The sequence below is a fragment of the Sminthopsis crassicaudata genome, chromosome 2 (genome assembly GCF_048593235.1).
Source record: "Sminthopsis crassicaudata isolate SCR6 chromosome 2, ASM4859323v1, whole genome shotgun sequence".
NCBI lineage: Eukaryota > Metazoa > Chordata > Mammalia > Dasyuromorphia > Dasyuridae > Sminthopsis > Sminthopsis crassicaudata.
Genome location: NC_133618.1, coordinates 591,039,982 through 591,066,871, shown reverse-complemented (window position 1 = coordinate 591,066,871; position 26,890 = coordinate 591,039,982). Strand labels below are relative to the sequence as shown.

Sequence of the window (26,890 nt, the reverse complement as noted above, 5' to 3'; positions counted from 1 at the left end):
TACAATTGCTATTTTCTTCATTATTTTCTAATCATAGGACAAGGTAAGAATTTATTCAATCGTTTTTCAGACATGTCCAATTCTTCATGACTCCATTTAAGGTTTTCTTGGCAAAGATACTGGATTTCTTTGCTTTTTCCTCTCCAACTCATTTTATAGATGAGGTAATTGAAGCCAAGCAGAGTTGAATGATTTGTCCAAGGTCATACAACTACGTAAATGTCTGGGGTCAGATTTAAACTCATGAAGAGGAGTCCTGATTCTAAGCACAGTGCTCTATTCTCTGTGCTACTTAGCTGCCCAGGGGAACTGGTCATAAAAAAGGTATCAGGCATTTTGCAACACTAAAGGCAATTATTCTCAAGAAAGACTATTTCCTTTTTAAAAGTTATTTGTACCCAGATGCCTTCTGCTATATTTCTTCCTTCACTCCTGTAGAAGATAATGTTTTTCTCATTGCCAAGGCAAATCCTCTATATGCAGAAATGATCCCATTCCATCCCATCTTCTCCATCAGTTTGCCCATCACTAGCATCCCCAATCTCATGGCTTTTCCCCTACTACCTAAAACATATCCCTGTCTCTGCCATTCTCAAAAAACCCTCACTTGATCCACATGTCCCAACTAGCTATCATCTCATCTTTCTCCTTTTAGTGGCTAAACGTCTTAAGAAGGCATTCTGTGACAGGAACCTTCCCTTCTTATTCTCTTTTTAATTTTATATTCTCTCTTCTACTGACTCTCTCCAAAGTTACCAATGCTTTCTTAATTGACAAATCTAATGGCCTTTTCTCAATCAGCATTCTTCTTGACCTCTCTCAGCCTTGTTGATCATGCTCTTCTTGATATTCTTTTCTCTCTAGGTTTTCCTGACGCTGCTCTCCTTCTGGTTCTTCTTCTTTCTCTCTGACCACTATTTCTCAGTCTTAGTGAGATCTTCATCCAGGTCACACCCACTGCTGGTAGTTGTCCACAGAGCTTTGCATGGGCTCTCTTATATTTTTCCTCTATACTATTACATTTGATAATCTTATTCAGCTTCCATATATTCATTCAGTTATCATCTCTATAAAGATGATTCTCAGATCTATTTTTCCAGGTCTAAGCTTTCTGGATCTCCAGTCTCACCTTTCAGATATCTCAAACTAGATGTCCTATAGTTGCCTTTCAGATATCTCAAACTAGATGTCCTATAGACACCTTAAACTTAACATATCCAAAACTAAACTATTATTTCCCCTATTTTCCCCCTCTTCCTAAGTGTCATCCTCAACTCTTTACTCTCTCTCTCTCTCACTTTCCAAAGTCTATTGATTTTTACCTTCATAATAGTTCTCACACATGCCTTCTTCTTTCCTCTATTGCCTTCACTGCAGACTCTCACACACTCACATTTCACTATTGCAAACTGATGATTGGTCTCTCTGCCACTAGTCTCCCCAACTCCAATCCATCCTCTCCAAGCTTCAAATGAGTCTGACCATATTATACATATGCCACTCCCTAGCACCTCCAGGATCAAATCTAAAATACTCTGCTTGGCATTCAGAGCTCTTCATAAATTGTTCTCTTCCCACTTTCTAATCTCTTTACATATTATACCCTCCAGGTATTCCGAAATCTCATGATAATGTCCTCCTTGCTACTCCTGGAGTAAACATTCCATCTCTGCTTCTGACTTCCTTGTATTCCTTCAAGTTCCAGCTAAAATTCCATCTTCTAAGGAAAACTTTTCCTGATCCCCTATAATTTTAGTGCCTTCCCTTTGTTAGTTATTTATTCCTATTTATTCTATATATAGCTTGTTTGTAAAAGGTCATTTTATGTTTCCCATCCCATTAGACCATTAGCACCAAAAGTACCAGGAACTGCTTTTTGCCTTTCTATCACTAGAGCTTAGTACAGTGCCTGGCATATATATAGTAGGTACCATATAAATGTTTATTGACTGACTCACTGGCAGGAGAATTCCTGTTTAACCTTAGACTGTCTTGCTTTCAAAGTCACTGGTTGTTCAAGGATCATTTTTGAAAGCCACAACTTTATGACCTTAGATAATGCTGACTCCAAAAGCAAATACAAGTTTCTTAGGGAGCTCCCAGGGGAGTTAGATAGGGAAATTCTTGTTGAGTTAACAAGTTAATGGTGAGACAGGGCAAGTTCATAGTCCCAGGTAGAGTGTGCATATCAGGTGTTCAAACTGATAGCTACACCTGATCTTACTAACAACAAAAAAAAAATGTTTCTCTGTGCTTAGCCAAATACTAATGGGATCTTTGGACTGACTTGTTTAAAATCTCTTATTGGGGGGAAGGGAATAAGAACACTGCCAGTTTGAAAAAGAAACAGTAAGTAATTATATTTTTGAAGCTGTAACACTTCTTGCTGAGAGGTACTTTTTAAGTACCAAAGTGGAACATTTTTGAAAAGTCAGAAGTCAGAAAAGCTCCTTTCTCACTAGGAGTCCAGGACTTCAAGTTTGCCTGCTTGGGACAATTACAGTACGCCAAGCCAAGCCCATGCAGCCAGAAAAAAATGACTAGTTCTCTTGAACTGTATGTGTGTTGTGTGTGTGTTTAGGAAGAAAAACAGATCTATTGGAGAGACAGTTTTGAGAATGACTTACCATTTTAGTAGGATGGGAACTTTCCACCAACCAAAAAACCATCACAGAATTTTAGAGATGAAAAGGCATACTCATTATTTGCTCCAAACTGGGATTGGTTCTTCCCACTTGCTCAATCTTCCATCCACTCTGAACTGTGTGTTTTTGATCAGCCTATTCCCTCTCTCTGGAATGCTTGCACTCCTTATCCCCCCCCCCCATTTTCTCTGTTTAAAAGATAAGCTATACCTATTCATCCTTCCTTCCTACCCAATTCAAAAAATGGTTTTCTTCATGAAGTCTTCCCTGATTCTACTAGTAAACTGTATTATCTTCTTCCTCCAAATACCCAAAGCATTTTATACTGAACAGAAAAGGACATGAAAATGCAAAATGTGTTCCTTGACTCAAGGGGCATTAGTTGATTCATGTTCAGTGCTACTGAGTGACAAAAAGCATTGTATAATAAAGAAAGCTCAATTATACAGCTCACTCATACATAGGATTTTTCAGACTATAAAGCGCTTTCTTCATAGTAGCTTCCTGATGATGTTACCACAAACATTACCATCTTTATCATATATACGAGGAAGCTGAACGTTACTGAAGGGAAGGGTACTTGCCCAAGGTTGTACAGTTAGTAGATGGCAGAGCTGGTGCCCTTTGTACCATTACATGCTGCCAGTGGAGGAAAAGACATAGGAACTGATGCCAAAGAACCTGGATTCTTTACCTTTGCCCCTTACTAATTGTGTGACCTTGAGCAAATACTTCCAACCTTCTGCACATATTTCTTCAATTGTAAAAGAGAGATAGCAATTCTTTCACTGCTCTATTCATCATGGTATGATGAGAAAAAGACTTTGTGATGCCATTTATGATTCTTTCTCTCCATTCTCTCCCCTCCACTCCAACGCTAACCTCTCTGGCTTCCTTTAAGCCCTTACTAAAGTCCTACCTTCTCTATGAAACGTTCCTTTTCCTTTCTTAATTCCAGTGCCTTCCCTCCATTAACTATTTCCTATTTATCTTGTATCTTGATTACTTTGCACATATTTGTATATATGTTGTCTCTCTCAGGAGATTAGAAGCTCCTTGTGGGAAGAGACTGTCTTTTTGTATCTCTAGCACTCAGTACAGTGCTGGGCACATGGTAGGTGCTTAATAGATGTCTGTTTATTGATTAATTAAATGCTGGAGAAATTCAGAGAGGGAAGTGAGAGCTGAATGTAAATCAGGGAAGGTTTCATAGAGAAATAGTCATGGTGCTTATAGTGTGTGTGTGTGTGTGTGTGTGTGTGTGTGTGTGTGTGTGTGTGTTTGTGTGAGATCTACATTCAGATCCTGGTTTACTACTTCTGTGACCTTGGACAAAGGTCCTCCCTGGGCCTTAGTTTCCCCAAATGTATAATCAAGGACCAGATGGCATCTAAAGTCCCTTCCAACTCTAAAACTAAGACCTATGCAATGATTGCATCTTATTCTATGATTTGAACCCATTTCTTTCTGGCTCCTAAGTCAACTTATTCTCTGTTTTGCCCTACTTCTTTTTTTTTTTATTTTAAAAATGTATTTATTAGTTTAACATTTCTTTTATAATATTTTATTGTATAATATAAATCTCCTCCACCTCTTCAAGATAGCAATCAATCTAATCATCTAACCCTACTTCTTTATCTATAAAATGGAATTAATAAAGCTATTTACTTACCTCATAGAACTTGGGAAGAAAGCTCTATGAAAAGAAAGTGCTTTGCTTACCTCAGAGAACCATAATTATGAATCAGTTTTATTGTCAAAATCACAAATTCTTACACATAAAATAGAGAATAAGTAAAAGTGTAACTACAGCATCTACTTTCCAAATTTTTTGAGGACCAAGTGAGAAAATGTAAGCAAAGTCTTTTATAAACTTTATTTTGCTCTTTCTATGCTGCCTATCATTCTAATAATAATTGATAGCAATATCTGGGAGCCCCAGTGACACCTATTAGCACCAGTGCTTTACATGTGTGTTGATGGGATCTTGTTTTTGTTTTTCAGTGGCCCACCCTCAGGACTCTCATCACCCATCAGAGAAGCCTGTCATCCAGTGCTACAAGTGTGGAGAACCATGCAAAGGTGAAGTGCTCCGGGTTCAAGCCAGACATTTCCATATCAAATGCTTCACCTGCAAAGGTATTGTGCCCATGTGCTTCTTGGCTTGGAAGTTTGAGAGTTATTATAAGGTTATAGGATATTGGGTAGGAAAGGGTCCTGTAGAAATCACTTCATTCAACTTTTTCCTTTTACAAAGAAAGAAAATGTGACTCAGAATAGGGAAATAACTTGTGGTCATACTTTTCACACTAGAACTCAAGTATCTCATCTCTGTCTGATTCTCCTCCACCCCCAAGAAATCATACTGCCTGTTTTCCTTTGCAGGCTGCCTCAGATGGAGTGAATTTTAAATTTTACACTAGAATGATAACTATTAACTTAACTTTTTTGGTTTAAGCAATGTTCTCCTCACACCACAACCTGACCAAGGCCCTATATTTTTTTTTCTTGGACATGATTGTCTGGTAAAAGCCACCAATCTGAGGATTGGGATATACAAGCCTAACCTGTTCTGAGGAGGATGGCTGTACCCTGCCTCATTTTCCCGTGCTTTGTAGAATTCAAAAAATGGCTATATATGCAAACCTATCCTCATCATTTTTTTTTCTTTTTCTGAGGCTGGGTCACACAGCTAGGAAGTGTTAAGTGTCTGAGGTCAAATTTGAATTCGGGTCCTCCTGAATTCAAGGCTCTATCCACTGCGCCACCTAGCTGCCCCCTGTGCTCATCATTTTAAAAAAAAATGTAGGCAGTGTTTTAGAAGTGAGATTCCAAGTTTCTTATGTCCCCTCACCTATTCTGTTTTCTTGAAGCAATAACAATGGTAGATGGCAAAGTAGGCAAGGGCCTCCCTTACTCCAAGATAGCTTCCCTCAGAGGGTTTACAAAGTTAATACTTACCTACTTGATAGTTGATACTTATTAAAGTTGATTCTTACTAAAATCCTCTTTCCAAATGAACATAACCCCTGAGAGTTTTAAGCCTAAAATCAGTCACATACTTGAGTGGAAAATTCCTTATTCAGAGGGATGCCAATTTCCTGATTGGAAGCATAAGAATTTGGTTTTGTGGGGACAAAGAAAGGGTAACTCTGAAGCTCTAAGCATTTACAGGAGGACCTTATGAGGATGCTGGATGCTTCAAGGTATGGTAGTTAAAAGTTTCAGAAAAGGGAAGGTACCAAATGTAAACTTTTCCTCAGGTCCTAGCAACCAAGCTTATTAGAAATAGAAATCATTTCTTATTCAACCTTTTTTTATGACTAATCACCCATTTTCTTATCTGAAGATAGGAAGGAGTTGGAATCAGTTCTTTTTTTTCAGGGCCTTTCTGGTTCTAGAAATTCTAAATTAGGATTCTAATTCTGGAACCTGACTGAGGCTTCTAGCATTGAGGTACAATAAACCTCAATTGCTGGTAAAGTTCTTGAAAAAATGCCATGAGATCTTATATTGTTTGTCTGTTCAAAATGAGCTTTTCTCAAGTTCTAAAACATTCTTCTTTGGGAGGAAGCGTGGTACAGGGGAAAGAGCACTAATTGATATGAGGTTCCAGGCTCAAATCCCATTTATATTGCTTATTACCTCTGTAACTTTGGGCAAGTTATTTAACTTGCCCTGAATTTTTTTTTCTCATGGATAAAATGAGGGGATTGTTGTTAATGACCTCTGTAGTCATTCTTCTAGCTCCTATTCTTATGTTATTATCTTACGTGAGATTTGTGCAACCAAATCTGAAAACAGAAAAATTGCAAGATCCTTACCTGGTGGGCAGGAAAAAGGATTCTTAAGAATTTTAGATCCACACTTATTGATCTTAAACAAATCATTATATAAGCAAAACTTATGTGATCTTAAGAAAATCATTTCCCCTTGTAATATGGGGACAATGATACTTGAAACATTAACATTCCTGGATTGTTGTGTAACACACAAAAGTGTTTTTAAAATCTTTAATTGCTTAATATATTAGAGATATTATCATTTGTTGTTGTTGAGTCATTTTTTAGTTATACCTGACTCTTTGTAACCAATCTTGGGGTTTTCTTGGCAAAGGTACTGAAGTGGTTTGCCATTTCTTTTTCCAGCTCATTTTACAGATTAAGAAACTGAGACAAACAGGATTAAGTAATTTACCCAGAGTTTCTGCTAGTATGTGTCTGAGGCCAGATGATCATTATTTAATATTATTTTTATATATTCATATATTATCATTTCCTAATACACTATGTAATACACATGTTATAGTGCAATATTTATAATATAAAGCCAGTCCAGAAGTACCAGAGCCACTTGAAAAAAGGAAAGAAGGAGAGTAAAAAGAAACAAGCCCTATTATATGCCAGGCATTGTGCTAAATGCTTTACAAAAAATTATCTCATTTGATCCTACCTGGGAGGTAGTTGCTATTACTATCCCCAGTTTACAGTTGAAAAAGCTAAAGCAGACAGAAATTGACTCAAAGATTCACACAGCTGGGAAGTATCAGAGCCACATTTGAATTGAAATCTGTCCTCCTGACTTCAGATTCAACTCTTTCTCCATGGCCTCACCCAGCTGATTGCACAGTAATACATGAGAGGGGCCATTGTCGAAAAGATTTCTTGTTACATTCAGTCCAGATTACTAAATTTTAGAAAGATGATGGTGTTCAGTCACGTCCAACTCTTTATAACCCATTGGACCATAGCACCCCAATATCACCCATGGGTGTTCTTGGTAAACATACTGAAAGTGTTGTTTCCTTCTCCAGTAGATTAAGGCAAACAGAAGTTAAGTGAGTTGCTTAGTCTGAATGTCTGAGGCCAAATTGGAACTAGGTCTTCCTAACTACAGACCCAGTGCAGTATCCACTGAGCCACCAAGCTGACTCCAATTTTAGAAATACTTTTTAGAAAAATTTTAGAAATTTAGAAATAATAACAGCCCCCCCATATATATATATATATAGTTAGGTACTTTACAAAGTATCTTGTATATATGATATTCTTTGATTCTTATTTACTACCTCTGAGATTAGTGTTAGTGTTATCCCCATTCAGATGCCTTGCCCAGAATCACATAATTAATGTGGGATTGGAGTATTTCTGACTCAGTATACCAATGCTATACTTAAATAGAAATATTGGCCACTAATCTATATATAGAGAGATCAACTTAGTTTAAAATGTAGTGTTACATTGTATTTCTATACAGGTTACTTATACCTTCAGAATCCACTTCTTACCAGGCAACAAGAAATTTGATTTTACACACATATATTATATTAAGGATATACTGTAACACATTTAATATGCATGGGATAGCCTGTCATCTAGGGGAGGGAGTAGAAGGAGGGAGGGGAAAATTTGGAAAAGTGAATACAAGGGATAATCTTGTAAAAGAAAATTATCCATGCATATGTACTCTCAAAAAATTATAATTATAAAATTAATAATAAAAAAAAGTTATTTCAGCAAAATAAATAAATAAAATATAGTGCTACATAAAATGTAGTGCAAATGGAGTACTTTCTACCCCATTGCTTTTATTTAATATCAGAGCTAAGACTAGAATTCAAGTCTCTATCTCCCTTTCTTGTGTGTGTGTTTTTTTGCCTACCATAACTTCCTGACTCCTGCCACATATTAAAATACATCCTTATATCCTCCAGGGGTTTTATCAAGACTTTATTAAGATGTGGCTAAAGGGAAAGGAGGATTTGAAGTTAGATAATTTTTTTTCCCAGCAAATAAGTATATATTGGATATATTTTATATTGTCTTTGCCAATGAAAATTTGCCTCATCATGAAGGCTCCTGTTCAGAGCTTTAGACTATCTGCTGTACATGGCAATAATATCTATTTTTATAATTTTGTGATATTCTAATTATTCTGATGATTCCTAGATACAATAGAACCTCTAGAAAATGACCTGGATTCCTATCTTCCTTACTTTGAACATAGGGAGTAGCTGGGCATTGTCTAATCTGTGAAAGGCTGACAGATATGCCTCATTTCACATAAATGTATTTCTTGAAGACTTATATTTTTATAAATTGAGTTATATGTTGAATCCATTAAGAATACTGCCTATTGTAATAGATACTCATCTAGTGGAATGATTCATTTGTTAAAGTAAAAAAGCATTGCCTAAGTTGTATATCATAAACCTGGGAATTTAAAAAGGTCTAAAAGTTTAAAGGTTTAAAAAACACAATGAGCAAGACTCCTCCCATTGGCCAAACTTAAAATTTCTTTTACTGCTTTGTGGATAGAGTCAAAGAAATATCTTTACAGGATTGGGTTTTATGCATAATTAAATAAGCTGCAGTCCTTTGGCCCTTCCTCCACCCACTTTTGTCCTCTAAAGATCAAGCTTCTCCTTCTATAATTAGGATATAAGACTTAAAAATATCATCATTCAAACACAGGTTTTGATATTGAGAAGGCCGAGGGAGCAATAGAGCTTGGAGTCCCTGAAGTGTATACAGTGAAATATCATTGAAGGAGTGCATGAAAGCAAAAACTGACTATAGACTAAGTGACTATATTGCTTTTCTCTAACCTGGTCCTGGGGTAGACATGTAGTAGTGGAGAACAAGAACACAAGTTTTCCTTATTTCCCATGTTGTTTGACAAGTTGGAATCAAGAATTGGTAGATTGAATTTGTATTTCAATTAGTTCCCTTAGAAAATGATCACAGTGATCAGCAAAGGCAGAGTATATTTGTGTAATACCATCAGTGTTAGGTATGGAGGTCATTTTTGGTTCACATTTTGGTTGTGATGAGGCAGGACAGATTTTAAGGGTTTTTCATATAATATTTTGACTCTTTCCTATGACAACTCATTTAATGTAGCAACCCAAGTGACAGGCTGAGCAATGCTTAATGAATTAAATAATAAATTTATTGAAGTTATTAAGAAATAATAATCCTCTATCTAAATTCCAATGGATTTCATTATCTCCAGGATCAAATATGAACTCTCTCTCTCTCTGACAAAGTCTTTTATGAGACTTTACCCCAACTTACCTTCACAGCATTATTACAAAATAAAATATCTAATTTTTCTAAGTAGCATTTAAATGTGAATGGTTCACTACAATTCCCACTGTGCTTTTCACCTTTATCTTCCCAAGGAATATCTGTAATGCCATATTTTAATTAGAATTAATTAAAGTTACAAGACACATTGTTGAAAGAGTCTAGACTAGAGTTTCTTAATGTCTTGAAATGAAGAGGTTCTATATTAAAAGATCCAGCTGTTAAATGTAGTGATAAGTCAGATTGGTAGATAGCTTGGATAAGAGATACTTTTATTGAAGTCGTGTATAAGCTGAAGATCTTTGTATATGCTATTTTAAACCTCCATATTATTGGAGATTGGGCTTATTTTGGCCCATTGGACAGGGAGTCTCTGGTTGTAGGAGTATCTAAGACTGTCATCTGGAATAATATCTATAGGGAGTTATAAAAAAGTGATTGGGTAAAGAGATATTAAGCTCAGTTCCCTTCCCTTGGGTGTTTTTCTTAGGGAAAGCAAGAACAAAGGAATTGTAAGAGATAAGTGTCACACAGTGGACAGGAGCCAAGGAGATGATATTGGTGGGGACAGATTGACTTTCATATATAGTAATGACTCTCAAGGGAATAAAAGATTGCAGTAGATGGGAAGTTTTGGGTTTTTTTCTCCCTTTGGCACCAGCCTTACTTTTTTTCTATCCCTCTTCCACACCCTTCTTTTCTCAGCCACATTTGCTTTTATTTTTTTCCTTAGTGCAAGATTTATCTTATGTTGCTATTGTGATATCATTTGATTTGAGCTGATAAAAATTTTTATTTTATTAAATAAATTTTGGAAAGTAGTTACTATCTCAGGTAGGAGATTTATCATATGAGCTGACTGATGGACCCTAGAAGATCCTTCAGAAAGACAGTGATTAGTGCAAAGCAAAAAGTCCAGTTATATCTCTCCAAGTAAATAACAAGCCAAGGAGTGAAGTGGAGACCAGAGATCTGTTCTCAAGTGGAAAAGAGCCCAGGGAAGTATCAAGGGAATGGTCAGGAAGTGAGAAGACCATACAAGAATATGCCAAGAAGTTGGAAATGATGTTTTGATGGTGGTGTTTTATTTTACTTTTATTGATTTTGTTTTTATATTATACTTATTTCTAAATATATCCCTCCTTATATCTCCTGTTCAGCAAGGTATGCCCCATCCTAAAGATTTAAGAAGGGTAAGGAAAGAAAAAGTAGTGCAGCAAAAGCAAATATGTTCATTATTTCTGCCAGTATAAGCAGTGTTCCACACCTATGTCCCCCATCTTTTCAATGAAGGAAGATATATCTTTTCTCAATTTATCTTAAGAATCAAGTTTGGTTATCCACATGATATATTACTAGGTTTCCTTTTGCTGTTTCTTACATGAATTTGTTAAAGTCATTGTAATAATATTTTCCTTATTTCTTTTCTTTTTTTTTTCTTTCTTTTTTTTATCCTGAGGCACTTGGGGTTGTGACTTGCCCAGGATCACACAGCTAGGAAGTGTTTAGTATCTGAGACCAGATTTGAACTCAGATGCTCCTGACTTAAGGACTGGTGCTCTATCCATTGTGCCATCTAGCTGCCCCTGATTTTACTTATTTCACTCTGAATCAGGGCATAAGTTTCCCTGAATTCTTCTTTGAATTCTTCATATTCATATCTTTTCATGCAGTAACATTCCATTATATTCATATCCCCAATTAATGAACACTTTCCCTCCCTAGTTCTTTGCTACCACAAAGAATACTGCTATAAATACTGATGTTTTTGGAGCCTGTCTTTGACCTTCCTGGGGCATATGCTAATCACTGGCTCAAATTTTCATATATGCTTTTTAATAATTTCAAATTGATTTATAAGTGATTAGACTAATTCATAACTCCATCAACCATATGTTAGTGTTTGCCATCTCTCATGCCTACCAATATTATTATCCATTTCTGTCTTTCATCATTTTTGTCAGTCTGTGTATGAATGAGATAAAACATTAAAGTTTTTACAATTTAAGTTTAACAGGATATCTATCTACATAGTGATTCCTTCAGATTAATCTTTTATGTAATTTTAAAATTTTGAATATTTTCAATAAATATCTAGAATGTAATATTTCAGTTTTTTGTCAAAATCTATGTGGTCTAAAATTGTTATAAGAGAGGAATAGAACAAGGGCCATGAAATGGTAGGGAAATCTGGTAAATCCTATGGACTGAGTCTCCTAAGAAGAGTGTGTTTAAAAGCATATAGTATAAGTATATAGGATTACAACATAGACCACTTGTAGGAAAGCATTAAAATTAGATTATGTGATATGTAATTTGTGATTTATATAATAGCCATAATGTATATAATTTACATAAATTATAGTTTAAAATTATAGTAAATCTTTTTTTTTTTAAATTTAGTTGCAGACCCAAGAATCCTTAGAATAGAAGATCTTTAGGGAAAAAAAGATGCTGTTATTGTATTGCATGTCTTGGTAACAAAAGTTACTAATGAGAGAAGTTTGGGTCAAACTCTCTTATCCAAAAGCCTTCTCTAAGTTGTTGTCACTTCGTGTTTTGTGCTATTTTCAACCTACATATTATCAAGCTTCCTTTTCTGCATGGACAGTCTGGATAGATACTATTTGTGAGCTCAAGTAGAGAGCTGATAATGAGAGAAAGAAAAGCAATGTCTCATGCCTGAGAGGTAGCTCTGTCTTCAGGATGAGATTCATTTTTGAGCATTTTAGTCATTCAATAACTCACTGAAAACCAGAGCAATATAAAAAGAAGTACCTTGCAGGGAAAGCAAATGAAGAGTAGCTGCCCTGCCCTTCCAATCTGGGGAATAGTAAGGACTAATAAATTATAGCAGATGCATTTTTAAAAGTTTTTCTTGAATTCTATTAAAGATGTAACATTATTGCACTCAAAGGTCATTACTTTAATGGATTTTTACACTGGCATTCTTTGAATCATCTCAGAAGAAAGACAATGAAAGTAAAAACAATATAAAAAAAAGATTGGAGGTGAAGGGGGAATGTTGAAGACTACAAATTATAGGATTTATAAGAACTGGAAGAGATCTTGGAGACCATCTAATTCAATACCTCTCATTTTACTGAGGAGGATACTTAGGCCCAGAGATGGGAAATTATATGCCAAAGGTCAATACGATTCAACAGTATTTATTAAGCTGAGCTGAGTGCAGAGCAGTACTCTATAAGCTTCAAGTGATATAAAAATAAAAATAATTTTTGCTTTCAAGAAGGGTGGAAATAGAACTTATATGAAAATGAGTAAATATAAAGCACTAATAATTGAGAGAATTTGACAGGTCAAAGATGGCACCTTACCTGTTGTAAGGTACTGTCCTTACAATTGGAAGGAAGTTGAGGCTTCTGAAGGACAGATGAGGAAAGAAATAATTCCAGACATGGGAAATCACTTCTGCAAAGACACAAATGTGAGAGTTGGAATTTCAAATAAAAGGAACAGCTAGTAGCACAGTTTGTGAAAGAGAACAGTGTGAAAGAAGACAAGCAAAATAGGTGGGAATGAGATTATGGTGAGTTCTAAATACTAGGATAAGGAGTATGATTTTTTTCCCTAGCAAGATTTTTGACTATAAATGTGATATGGTCAGATCTATATTTTAAGAATATACATTTTTAGCCATGTGTAGATTAGATTAAAGAGCCAAAAGACTAGAAGCAGGGTGTTCAATTAGAACATTACTGCAAAGTAAGAGGCAGTGATATTTTAAATAGTAGAAATGCTGTATGAGTAAAGAGAAGAGGACAAATGTGGAGAAAAAAATTGTAGAATTAGAATCAATAAGACTTGGCATTTGATCACCCATGGGAACTGAGCAAAATGGAGGAGTCACAGGTGATTCCAACATCACTAACCTGGATGACTAGAAGGATACAAATGCCATCATCAAAAATGGAGAAATTTGGGGCAGCTAGATGGCGCAATGGATAGAGCACCAGCCTTGAAGTCAGGAGGACCTGAGTTCAAATGTGATCTCAGACACTTAACACTTCCTAGCTGTGTGACCCTGGGCAAGTCTCTTAGCTCCAATTGCCTCAGGAAAAAAATGGAGAAATTTAGAGGAGGGATGGATTTTTTAAAGATAATATAAAAAGTTATCTTTTGGCTAACTTGAGCTTGAGATGCCACTAGGCTATTCAGGAAGAGTTATCTAGAAGACCATTGGTACTAAGTGGCAAAAATCAAGATTCAAACCCGGGATTTTATTTTTAACACCCGAATCAGATCTTCTTCAATACCTTGTTTTTACCACCAAAGAGAACAGACTTTTGAAATTACTTTAGGACCCTTTAGAAAATTCTGATTAAACATAAATGTTTGAATGAATGATAATTATAGGATGTACTTTTAAAAAGTATTATTATGTAATCATTCACTGAAGTTTGCTCAGGACCTCTGGTGTGGAAGTTTGGGATCAGCCTGGAGAAGCTTTGTTGACTGACTGAAAATGCAATCCCTTCCCAGAGAACTTTTTAGTAGTTTGCTATCTGCTTAGGTCTTTGTAAGATATTTGCCAAATTAGGATAATTCTAAAGAGAACTATGTGCATCATTATGGGAGCACTGGGGAAAAGAAAAAAAAAACCTGATTGAAAGCTCTAGATGGAGCAAAAGGTGTTGTTTGATTTTTTGACATGACTTTAGTTTATTAGATAAAAATAGTGTTAGGATGTTAGTTGTGTAAGTGAGGTATGCTGTGTGTGTGTGTGCGTGTGCATGTGCACTCAAATACGCATGCACATACATGCATCCATATTCACAGTTTAGGGGCCCATAAATGAGGGAGTTGTGTTATGTGATTTATAAAGTCAATAGCAAATTTAAATGAAATATCATAATATGATACTGATATGCTACCTGACATATATAGCACTTTAAAATTTATAAAGGTCTTGGCATATACATTTGTGGACTCATATCCATCTAAAAGTGTAAAAAATAGCAAAAATAACCAAGTTGACTTATACTCTGGACAACTTTTATACATGCAATTTTACCTAATATTTTAAGGCTAAAAGATGATATAATTGCTTTAATTTCAAAGGAAATTGAGGCACTATAATTATCTTGCTATATATAACTGATTTCCAAACAAAGACATTTTACATCTCTCAATACCTCATTTTCATTTGTAATCATCTTTTTAGTCAGTGCCTTTTTCATCACATAGTCTTAACTTGGTATTTCTTGATAACCTTTAACTCTTGCTCTCTCTTCTTAAAGCAGTTTGATTACTTGATTACTACTTTTCCTCAAAATAACCCTTCATATCCTTGAAGACCTTTTATTTATCAGTCCCTTTCTTCTCTGGGCTAATCTCAACCTCTTCAACCTTTCTGCTTATGTGTTATTTTCCAGCCCTTTCATCATTTTGTGCTGCCCTCTAATCCTGTTTCAAATTCTTCTCATCCCTCTTAGAACATGGAGCTCCAAACTGATCACAATACTAGACTCAGTATTTGGAGCTTTCTTTGGGATGCCAAATAAAGCAGAGGACAATCTATTGCTATAAATAACCAGCTTGGCTTAAAATTAACTCTGTGTTAAGTTGTTATTAGCTTCAGCTGCTAGAGAACTTCCCCAGATCTTCCCTCTGTGGCTCTTATAATGATGTTTTGAGGAAGGGAGGGCAATGCAGATGGTAAATTGGCTTGGCACCACTATTTTCTTGCCAATAAAATACTTTTAGAAGCAGAGACCAAATTTCAGGCCCTAAAGAGTCTTGATATACAGAAGTACTGTTCAGCATATGCTGCTTGTGAAATATATGCTGCTGCTCCTTTGAACCCAGTGTCACAGATATGTTATAGATGCCTAAAGAACCCAGGGAGTCTATTGGGGAAAGACTTATGCTTTCATTAGGTTAGGGAATCTCCCAGTAGGGAAATTCCCTCTACTAATGCAGACCTGAAACCTGCTCTGCGTTGAGTAGTCTTATACAGCACTGTCTGGAATACTGATAGATAGTAAAATAACCTGTGTAGGGTATATAGCTAGTATGGGTCAGAGACAGGACTTGATCCCAGAACTTGCTTACTCATAAGATGGCTCTCTATTCACTGAACCATACTGTTTCTCTCACAATATAATAAAAAGGAAATTTTTGGCATTGTTTTTGTTCTCATTATTGAGAGATATGTGAGAACAGCACCATACAAAGACAGTATGGGAATCCCTCCAGAATAAGATGTTATCTCTAGCCTGATGGAACTCATATCTGTTTGGAGAGACAAGAAATATGAACACAATCAGTTAAATAACAAAACAAGATGACAGTTGATCCTAAAGTGCTATAGAAGTGCTAACTATTGTTACCACTACTACTATTGTGTTTAAGTTAATTATTCTATGGGTTCAAAAGGAGTGATGACATTGTGTTCAAGTAATCAAAGGAGGATTTGTGAAGAAAGTTGGGCTTGCTGGACTCTGAGAAATGGGGAGGGTCTATGAGTGGGAAATTTTGACAATGGCATTTCAGGCAGAGGAAGGAATGGTTGGAAAAAAGGCATGAAGGTAAGAATAAACACATTGGGTTTGTGAGACAGTGAGTAGGTCAATATGGCTGTAATGAAGGATATATATTAAAAAAAGAGGCTGAGATAAAATCATGAAAGGTCTTATATCGCCAGGTTTAGAAGTTCACATTACACAGTATTACAGCTAGAATAAAGTGGTTGCAACATATAAGGTGAACTAAATGTCCTAATGCAAGGAGGCTAAGCTCATCTCATAGGGATCTGACTTGGAGGAATGTAATCCATGACTAGAATATGAATCTAAATTATTGTGTCTTATTCAAAAGAAACAGAATACTTAAAATTTGGGGCCCTGCGTATTAAGGAACTATACTTGGAAAGAAATCTCAGAACCAAAGCAGGGGAGCATGCTGCAAAAGAACATTTGGAAAATGGTCAGTGGAGAGAAAACAGAACACTTTTGTCATTTGGAGTATTACTGTGGACCACTTGAGGAAAAGAGATAAGGGGCTCATGAAACAAGTCATAAACCTGGCACAGAGACATAAGATAATAGTTATGGGAGGAAGATTCATCATTCAGCCTCCTGATGGAGTATTCCCTCTGGAAAAAGCTGAGCTTCTGATAATTTTTTGATTTACCTTAATGATATTGTCCTTCAAAAAGTGGAGTCAAATGGGGTTAACATTTTTTAAGAGATCCAAGTGCAATTTGTATCATTATAATCTTTGAGCCTGAAAGAGAACTTGAGTCACAGAATTTAGGAGGAGGCTCAACCAATGCAAAAACAGACTAGGGAATGGGCTGAAAGTAGTGGAGGTGAGGATAGTGAAAGCACACCGCTAGCCTAGTCCAGGACTTGACCTGAACTGGAAAATATTGAAGGCAAGACAACTGATGGAGGAAAATCAGAAAGAATGGCAGAATTGCAGTGGAGAAGTAGAGATTGAATCGATTTATCTGATCTTTGCAGGTAACTCAGAGTAGAGCTCAACTACTAGTTTGACTTACTTCTTTAAAGATGAAGGGAAATTACAAAAAAAAAAAGTCTGTTCTTTTTCCAACTTCTCTTCATGCCTATCCACTTATATGCACAACAATCAACTCTGCTTATTTCTTTTTAAAAATCATTTTTTAAAAAAATCATTTAAAATGTACTCATGTTGCCTAAATACACAAAAATTAAAAATGAGCACAGGGAGCTAAATCTCTGTCTGAATGTTAAAAATTTTCCTAACTAGGGGCCCTGAGCTATTATAATGGTACTGTTTTTAATCTAATATGAACACAGAAAACAATAAAGGAAGGCATTGCTTGGACCTGAGAGCATTTTATTGTCCCTAGGCTATAAAATAATTGAACAAAATAATGTAGTAGACTACAAGTGATGTTACAACTGGGGATGGGTGATCATATTTCTAGAGAGAAGGGGTGGTACAGAGGAATTTGTGATGATCACAAAAAGAATAACATCCCTTTCTACATTCAAGGATAGGAATAGGAAGAACTGGGAAAAGCTTAAATTCCATGGTAATATCTTATGTTATTATGAACTTAGGACAACAAAAGAAGTTTTAAAAGCAATATTAGGAGAGAAAGGAATGGATAAAACCACTGCATGCAATGTATGGGATAATAGCTGACAATAGAAAAGAAGCAGAGATGCTCCATTATTTTGCTTCTCTTTTCTTTGCCAAGGTGGAAAGACCTTATTATGAAAAAAGGACACAACAAAAATATCTTAAGAGTTAGGAGAGAGATAAATAAGTTAGGACATAGCAAGAGAGTACATAGCTATCTTGGAGGGATTCAAGGCACCTGAATCAGATCAGCTACATCCTTAGAAACCAAAAAATAAAAACAAAACAAAAAACTGATGAATGTGATTAATAAGTACTATTAGTAATTCTGTGAAAAATCATCAAGTGTGAAAGAGGTACTGTAGAATTTTAGAAGAGCAAATGATGTCCTAATATTTTAAAGCCTTAAATTCCTGGAAAATTTTTTAAGATATATTATCAAAGGGAGGCTTAATGAATATGTAGAAAGTGAAACTGTGGTCCGAAATGTTCAGAACAGCTTAAATCAAGAACAAGTCTTATCAGGCTCATCCTATTCCCTGTTATGAAAGTGTTATTAAGAAGGTGTACCAGGGGAATTCTCTAGATATAGTGATTTATTTAGCTTTTAGCAAACCATTTAATTAACATTATTCTTGTGAAAAAGATGGAGAGAAGTGGGATAGGTGAAAATAGAATTGGATGAATCAAGAATTAGTTAAATTTCCAGACTCAAAGAACAGTAATTAATGTTTTGATGTCATTTTGAGGAAGGTTCTCTATGGAGTACCTCATGGATCTGATTTATTTAATTTTTTTGATCAAAAACTTGTTTGAAGGAATGTGTAGAATGTTTGATAAACCTGTAGATGACATAAATTTGAGAGGAATTAGGAACACACTAGAAAACATTGAGCATCCAAAAAATCTCGACAGGCTAGATAGAGTATTGGTCTAAATCAATAAGGTAAGATTTACTAGTAATAAACATAAAGTCTTATACTTATGTTCAAAAAAATGTAATGAACAAATATGAGATAATGGGTGCATAGTTAGTTTCCTTGTGGGAAAAGATATAATGTGTAAACTAGCTCACTGAGCTTTCAGCTTTCTGTCTCATTGAGCCATCCACCTAATTTATCTCATGCTCTGCCTACTTTAGAACAAGTAAGCTGCTCCTCTTCCTCCTCTTTTACTTCTCTTCTTCCTCCTTTCCCCTTTCTTCTCCTCTCTCTCTTCCCTCCTTCTTCTCCTCTTCAACCCCAGCTTTTCATATTTGTAGGCAAAGGATTGGACTTGTTCTGTTTGTCCTTAGAGGCAGAATTAGAATAGATGAAGGAAAGATGTAAAGAGGCAGCTTTAAACTTAATGTCAGGGGAAAATTCAATAATTAGAGCTTGATTAGACTAGAGTGAAATAGGTTGCTACAAAAGGTAGGGAATTCCCACTTATTCCTGTTGTTCTTCAAGCAGAAGCTAGATGACCACTTGTTGAATATGTTGTACTAACCTACTAAGGTCCCTTTGAATTCTAAAATTTGATGATTCACTATGCACAATGGATTGGCTTAATTAAAGGCCCATTAAGGACTTCAGCTTGAAAATGCTTTGGAGCAATTGATAAATGGTCAAAGGACATAAACAGATAATTTTCAGATGATGAAATTAAAACTATTTTTACTCATATGAAAAGGTACTCCAAATCACTATTGATCAGAGAAATGCAAATTAAGACAACTCTGAGATACCACTACATACCTGTCAGATTGGCCAGAATGACAAGGAAAGGTAATGCAGAATATTGGAGGGGATGTGAGAAAACTGGGACACTGATGCATTGTTGATGGACTTGTAAATGGATCCAACCATTCTGGAGAGCAATTTGGAACTATGCTCAAAAAGTTATCAAACTCTGCATACTCTTTGATCCAGCAGTGTTACTACTGGGCTTATATCCCAAAGAGATATTAAAGAAGGGGAAGGGACCTGTATGTGCAAAAATGTTTGTGGCAGCCCTTTTTGTAGTGGCTAGAAACTGGAAAATGAATGGATGCCCATCAATTGGAGATTGGCTGAATAAATTATGGTATATAAATGGTATATAAATGGAATATTATTGTTCTGTAAGAAATGATCAGCAGGATGAATACAGAGAAGCTTGGAGAGACTTACATGAACTGATGCTGAGTGAAATGAGCAGAACCAGAAGATCATTATACACTTCAGCAACAATACTATATGAAGATCAATTCTGATGGAAGTGGCTATCTTTGGCAATGAGAGGATTCAAATCAGTTCCAATTGATCAGTGATGAATAGAACCATCTACACCCAGCATAAGAACACTGGGAAATGAGTGTGGACCACAACATAGCATTTGAACTCTTCCTGTTGTTGTTTGCTTGTATTTTTGGTTTTCTTCTTCTTTTACCTTCTTTCTAAATCCTATTTTTCTTGTGCAACAAGATAACTATATAAATATGTGTACATATATTATATTTAACATACACTTTAACATGTTCAACATGTATGGGACTGCCTGCCATCTGTCATCTGTGGAGGGGGTGGAGGGAAGGAGGAGAAAATTTGGAACAGAAGTGTTTGCAAGAGTCAATGTTGAAAAATTAAAAATATATGTTTTGTCAATAAAAAGATATAATAATTTTTTTAAAAAGAAAATGTTTTGGAGCTAGTTCCAGTTATTATTTATATTATACACAACTTAAAGCCTCCACTTTTTGTTTTTTTTAATTATATATATATTTTTCTACTAGTAAGATTTTCCTTCTCTAATTTAGCACTTTACCCTTTTGAAGATTGGGAACAAGATCAAGGTTGCTCATCATAATCCAAATTATATGTACATGTTAAATGCATTGTTTCAATAAGCATGAAAAGGTAGAATTGGATTAAGAACATTTATCATTTTCACTTTGCTTCCTTCAAGATATAATGTTAATTTAAGTCAGTGAATATAGATGAATTCCATGTTCTACTTTGCTTGATTATTCCTAAATAACTCTGAACCATCATCAGAAACTGTCATGAAAATGCTAATAAGATGTGACAGGAAAATTCACTTTGATAAACATTTATTGAGTCTTATCCTTAAGTAGTTTACATTCTACAGTGCCTAAACCATAGTAAGCATTTAATAAAATCTTTCTGCAATCTACTCAATTACAAAATATATCATTGTAAAGGAAGGAGAAGGGAGGGAAAGACAGAGACAGACAAAGTGACAAAAAGAAAGAGAGAGACAGACAGAAAGAGATACCTAAGAGTTGAAAAGATCAAGAAAAACTTTGTATACAAATAGCACCTGAGATGATCCTTGAAGAAAGGTCAGGATTCTAAGATACAGTTTATTCCAGCAATGTGGAACTACCTATATAAAAGTGGGAAGTGAAAAATTATATATAAGAAGAAGCTAGAAGCCCATTTTGACAGGAATGGACTGTGTGAAGAAGAATATTAAATAATACTAGAAAAATAGGCAGAAGACAGATCAGATAGGACTTTAAATGCTACGTCAAGGATTTAGTCATTTAATCCTAAAGGCAATTGGAAGTTGCTCAACATGTTTGAGTAGGGAAAAGACAGAGTTAGATTTGCATTTTAGAAATCAACTTGGTAGCTATGTAGAGGGAGGGTTGGAGAAAACAATGTGTTCTAACTAAGCAATTTTAGACTAACTAGAATACTGCCTTGTTTTCATCAGTACAACGTTTATGGGTTCTTGGTTTAACACATAAATACACACACAACACACACGCACACATCCTCTTTTAAAATTTGTGTATAGATGAGAAACATCTTGGTGTGGTACAAGGGGATCAATGAAAATACAAATCAGGCTATTAATCCATAAATAAGGATCCCTACAGGCAAGAGGCACACTTAGTTTTAGAATGCAATGTTATCTATGTTTTTTTTTAATTTTATTAACTATTTCACATTTACATTTCATTCTATTTCCATCAGCACTCAGGAGTGTTGCATCCAACATGGGTATTCTCTGGTGTAGTGGATAGAGAGCTTGTTTTGAAATTAAGAAGATTTGGAATCAAATTCTAACCCTCATATATCCTATCTCTGGCACCTTGGCAAGGTACTTAACCTCTCAATGCTCTAATTCTTGTAGTATGGGTGCCTCTCTGCAGCAATGGAAGGAGTTTCCTCACTTGAGAATCTCCCATACCAGTAGAATTGCAGGCTCAGCTTTTGCCCCTGTGGCTGTGTAAAAGATCAGACTGTCTGTCTTAAAATACCTTCTTAGGACTTTCAAATTTGTGGAATCAGTCAATCAAGAAGCATTTGCTAAGTGCTTATCATGTTTCCAAGCAAGTGCTAAACATCATTATGCTCATAGAAAATATGGTATACATATATAGATTCCAACTTAAGTTACTTCCTCTGACATTAATTTAAAAAATCAATTACTGGACAGAAATTATTTGTGAGTTTTGATATTATTCAAAATCATCAGAGGATATAAAGGTGGTGCTAGGACTGATATGGACAGCTTTGGGAGGTTTTTTTCCCCCCTCTTAAAATATAAATTACATTTTGGCTTAATGATCTGTTTTATGAAAAGGATATAACTCCTGTGTATAACAATCTATCCAAAGATACAGACTTTGACTATGTATAATAGTAAAGGTAGGCCAGGCTGAGATACGTATGTAATCCTTCCATTGTAATTAATATTTTATGTCTATATATCTATATGTGAAATGGACATTCAGGCTAGAGATGTGTTCATGACTAGGTTCCATTTTTTCTACTCTGTAAATACACTAACCCTTTGGAAGTTGAATCCTTGTTTTCATCCTTGATCAGCATACTCTAATTAACTGAGATTTTTCTTCCACTTTTCTTTTCCTCACTGACCTTGAAATATTCTCCATCAAACTTTTAAGACCTTTCATCTAAGAATGTTTAGAGTCTTTAGACTTTAGGTCAGAGATCTTGGACGTCTTTTAAAAAGTTCATTGATTTCCCCATTTACTATTAAATTGTGTGGCCTTGAAAAGGTTATTTCATTGAAATTTTCTATACTATACGTAACCCAGCCAACCCACATTTTTAAATGATGTTTTGTGGCATAAGAATTAATGAATACTTTTAAAATGCAAAATAACTTGAACATAAAATGTTTCCTAATTAGAATTGCAAAACTTGTATTATTTATTATCTTTTTGAAAGGACATATTTTGGGGAAACTATTTTTCTACCTTTTTTCATCCTGTATTAATTTGATTAAGTTTATATTTTGAAGAATATGGAAAATATTAATTTTGATCTTTAATTTTTATTGTTCACTAAATAAATTACATGACTTTGTTAAAACAAGGATTTACTTATGCATATACTTATACTTACATGACAAAGTATGCTATATTTTAGGGGGAAAATGAATAAAAGCTAATCTTTTTTAAAAGATATTTTGTGAAAAAGAAGAGGGGCATTTGTTGTGATTACTTAAAATGGGATTGATCATACTGATAATCTATTTTATTTTTTATAATAATGCTAAAATTATCTTAATACAATATATCTAAAGGCTAAAATTAGTACTGTAGGGAAGTCCCATGGTAAAATTTATAATGGAAACCCAGAAAAAAATAATTCAATTACCTAAAAAGGAGAATGTTTCTGGGAAAAAATTGATGAGAAAATGAAAGAAGGTATGACTCGAGCTAAACAGAACTATTTGTTTTTGGGGTATTATCAATCAACCCACAAGTATTTGTTGACTGATTCATGTAACTTTTTTTTTTGACAGAGTTAAATTTATATTCACAGAAAATCTATGAACATTTTAATCAGAAATGCTTAAGAAATGTTAGAGACTACAAACTGTTTTTGAGGGATGTATGTTATTGCTGCTGAATGTTATGGACCATGTTATGGCTACTGGTGCCCATGTTGGTTTACTTTCTCATAGATGACCTTCAATACATACTAAAGAAGGATTTGGCCATCTTGTTTTAAGTTTCTATTGAACATGGCTATTGGAGAAGGCAGAATATAGATTGATGAGGACAGATCTATTTTCTTTTTCCAAAAAGAGATTGCAAATCAGCTATTACCCTGCTAATGTCATTGATCCTCTTTGACAATGAAGGATGAACATTAACAGCCTCTTAGGGGAGCTGAAATGTACAAGTTGGAGTTATATGAAAGAGCAGAACTGGAGGCATAGGATGTGGCTATCTAAAAGGCACAGATCAAGAAGATGGATGAGGGACAGCTAAATAGTTCAGTATATAGCCTGCCATGTCTGGAGTAAGGAAGACTTACCTTTGTGAGTTCAAATCTGGCTTCAGGCACTAACTAGCTATGTGACCTGGGGCAAATCATTTAACTTAATTTGCCTCAGTTTCCACATCTATAAAATGAACTATAGAAGGAAATGGCCTATCACTCCAGTATTGTTGCCACCAAAATACCCCAAATGAGGTCACAAATAGTCTGGTATGATTAAAATGACTTAACAACATTAAAATAGATGGCAAAGATTCAGAAGACTTGGGTTCTTCTGTCCCTGCCTAACCATGTGAATATGAACAAGTCATTTCTCTTTTTGGAACTTTGGTTTCATCCTGAAAAATAAAAACATTGGACTAGATAATGTCTATGATCCCTTCCAGGTCTTTGTACTTTATGAATTTCATTTTAGTTTAGAATATTGTTAGTCCAGTATCTAAATGATTACATTGATTAGCATATAAATGAGGCAATTGGTTTTCTTTGAAAAAGCAGGTATAATTGAGGAAGCCTACAGTAATATCCCTTTATATTTCATTGAAATAAGATGAGCCAATTCATGCACTGTTTTTATTAAACCGTATTTTTTGAAAATGTTAATTGCATTTAATAGAAGTTCAGGTTTCCTTTTTGAGGGTGCTGGAAAGGTAACTGAAAAAAGATTTACAGTGGAAGAGAGCAGAGATGGCAAGGGCCCAATATCTAAAGAAAGAATTGGGAGACAGAACTCAGAATGGAAATTGCAAAATGGAAGAGAGAGGCTCTAGCTGAACTTAAAGAAGAAGGCATCAAAGTAAAAAGTTGTTTATTATTTGAATGGCTGCAATAAAGAAAAAGAAGAGGAACGAGTTCAGTAAAGATCACTTAATGGAAAGATAACATTTCATCATAGTTTTAGAAAGAATGTTCACTAAGTAATGAGAGAAATAGAGAAAAAAGAGGCAAAGCAGATGTCACTTATCCTCTTTATATTACCTATACTTTATTTCCTCATCTTTAAAACTGGATTAATAGCCATTATGATACCTATCTCAGAGAACTGTTGTATTAAATGAAATATTGTGCAGAAAATATTTTTCTTAAGTACTTTATAGGAGAGAACAACAATTATTATTGTAATTTTTATCATCTTATGATAATTTGGAAAACTCAAGTAATTTACTATTTACCTTGGGTGGGAGAGTATGAGTTTGATGAGTCCAAAGAAATTATATCTAGAAACACAGTAGCATTTTTCTGATACTTTCTTAGGTTCACATCTCGATAGTTTGTTTCTAAATGTAGCAATAATTGTTACACTAAAGAAAAGTGATCATGTTCCTTATTTTTATGAGATGGTGAGATGAAATGAGATAATTTTAAAAAATGATAGAGATTTAAGGCCTGATATAATTTGATATAAAGGCCTCTGAATGTTTATTATTAACTGGTTTTCTGGTCTGAAAAAGAGAATGTTTGTCTTCTTTCTTTAAAAAAGAAAGTAATAAAAAATCCAAAAAATAAAAAAACAAAACTATTCATGTAAAATAAGAACTCCTCTCCCCTCTCCCCCCCAAAAACAAACCAAAAAAGAAAGTAATAGTTTCAAAGGATCTGCTACTTACTAATCTTTTGATTCAGCAATTAATAATAGTCAATTTGCAACAATCTTGGAAGAAGTCATAAAGTGCAGGGCTTCTTAAACTTTTTTCCATTTAAGACCCCTTTATGCCTGAGAAATTTTTATATGATCCTGGGTATATAGGTATATAAAATAGATATGCAAATCAAATATTTACTGATAAAAAATTATAATATTATGACCCTGACATTCAGTTATGAAACCCCATATGGGGTCATGAACCACAGCTTAAGAAGCTGGGATGTAGATTATGATTCATTTCCTGTATCCAAGCTTTGGGCCTATAATGAATATCCTCTTTCTTTTTTCATTAATATAATTGAACAGAGAGTCTGAGGAAATCACTTTTCTTTTCCTTCAGGAATACCTATTAGCTCTTGTTTGGTATTAAATGGATTTCTACTCCAATGCTCATTTCTTAGTAGCAAACTATGCACAGTTATGGTATCCATCCAAAGGGATAGACATGGAGAACAAAAGTACAGGGATAGCAATAAAGATGAGTAGAGAGTGAAATAATAGGTCTTTAAAATGTAACAGATTATGCAGGTATGATTTTGCTTGAAGTCAGGGGAATGAATCAGATGGCTTCACAATCCCTTTTCAGCCCTAAGAATACCATAGGTCAGGAGTGTGTAATTTTATTGTACCTGATTTAACTATTATACCTCTCATCTTCTGTTTGAGCAGTCTGGAGCAGGGGTGGGGTGGGAAATGAAGGGGGGCACTTATCTGTGCTCTAATATTCTGGCTTTCATCATATAGCTTATAATAAAGTTTTGCCTTTTTTCACTTGTTTTAGACTTAGAGACTTAGAGAATTTTGGGAAGGGAAAAATTTCTTTGCTGGAATCTCTGAAGAAAGAAGATGATTTTTCTTTCAAACCTCACTATAAATGTTAATAGTGATTTTAACAGATAGCATCTATCTATCTAACTAACTGAAAAAAACTGATGCATCAAAGAGAGTATGCTTCAGAGAGATGCACTTCACAATGTCAAGGCAAGTTAGACTGCAAAGCTTGAAATCATTTTTAACTCACCAGAGTAGGCAAAAATTATTACATTCTACCACATTATTAATCCCATAAATAATGCAATTTATTGATAAGCTTCAACATCAGATACAGGTGTTTGTTAAAACTCCTAAAGAGGAGGAAGAGAGAACATACTCACTAGTTACAAATGTGAC

At 34.8% G+C, this 26,890-nt stretch overlaps 1 protein-coding gene across 5 annotated transcripts in view; it reads left to right on the top strand.

The window, feature by feature from the left end:
- Positions 1 to 26,890, top strand: part of ABLIM1 (actin binding LIM protein 1) — a 389,888-nt gene that overhangs the window by 196,539 nt on the left and 166,459 nt on the right. For all 5 annotated transcript variants that reach the window (XM_074295682.1, XM_074295684.1, XM_074295681.1 and 2 more), the window contains exon 2: positions 4,650 to 4,784. In XM_074295682.1, coding sequence (XP_074151783.1) covers positions 4,650 to 4,784 — 135 coding nt within the window. The remainder of the gene's footprint in view (positions 1 to 4,649; positions 4,785 to 26,890) is intronic.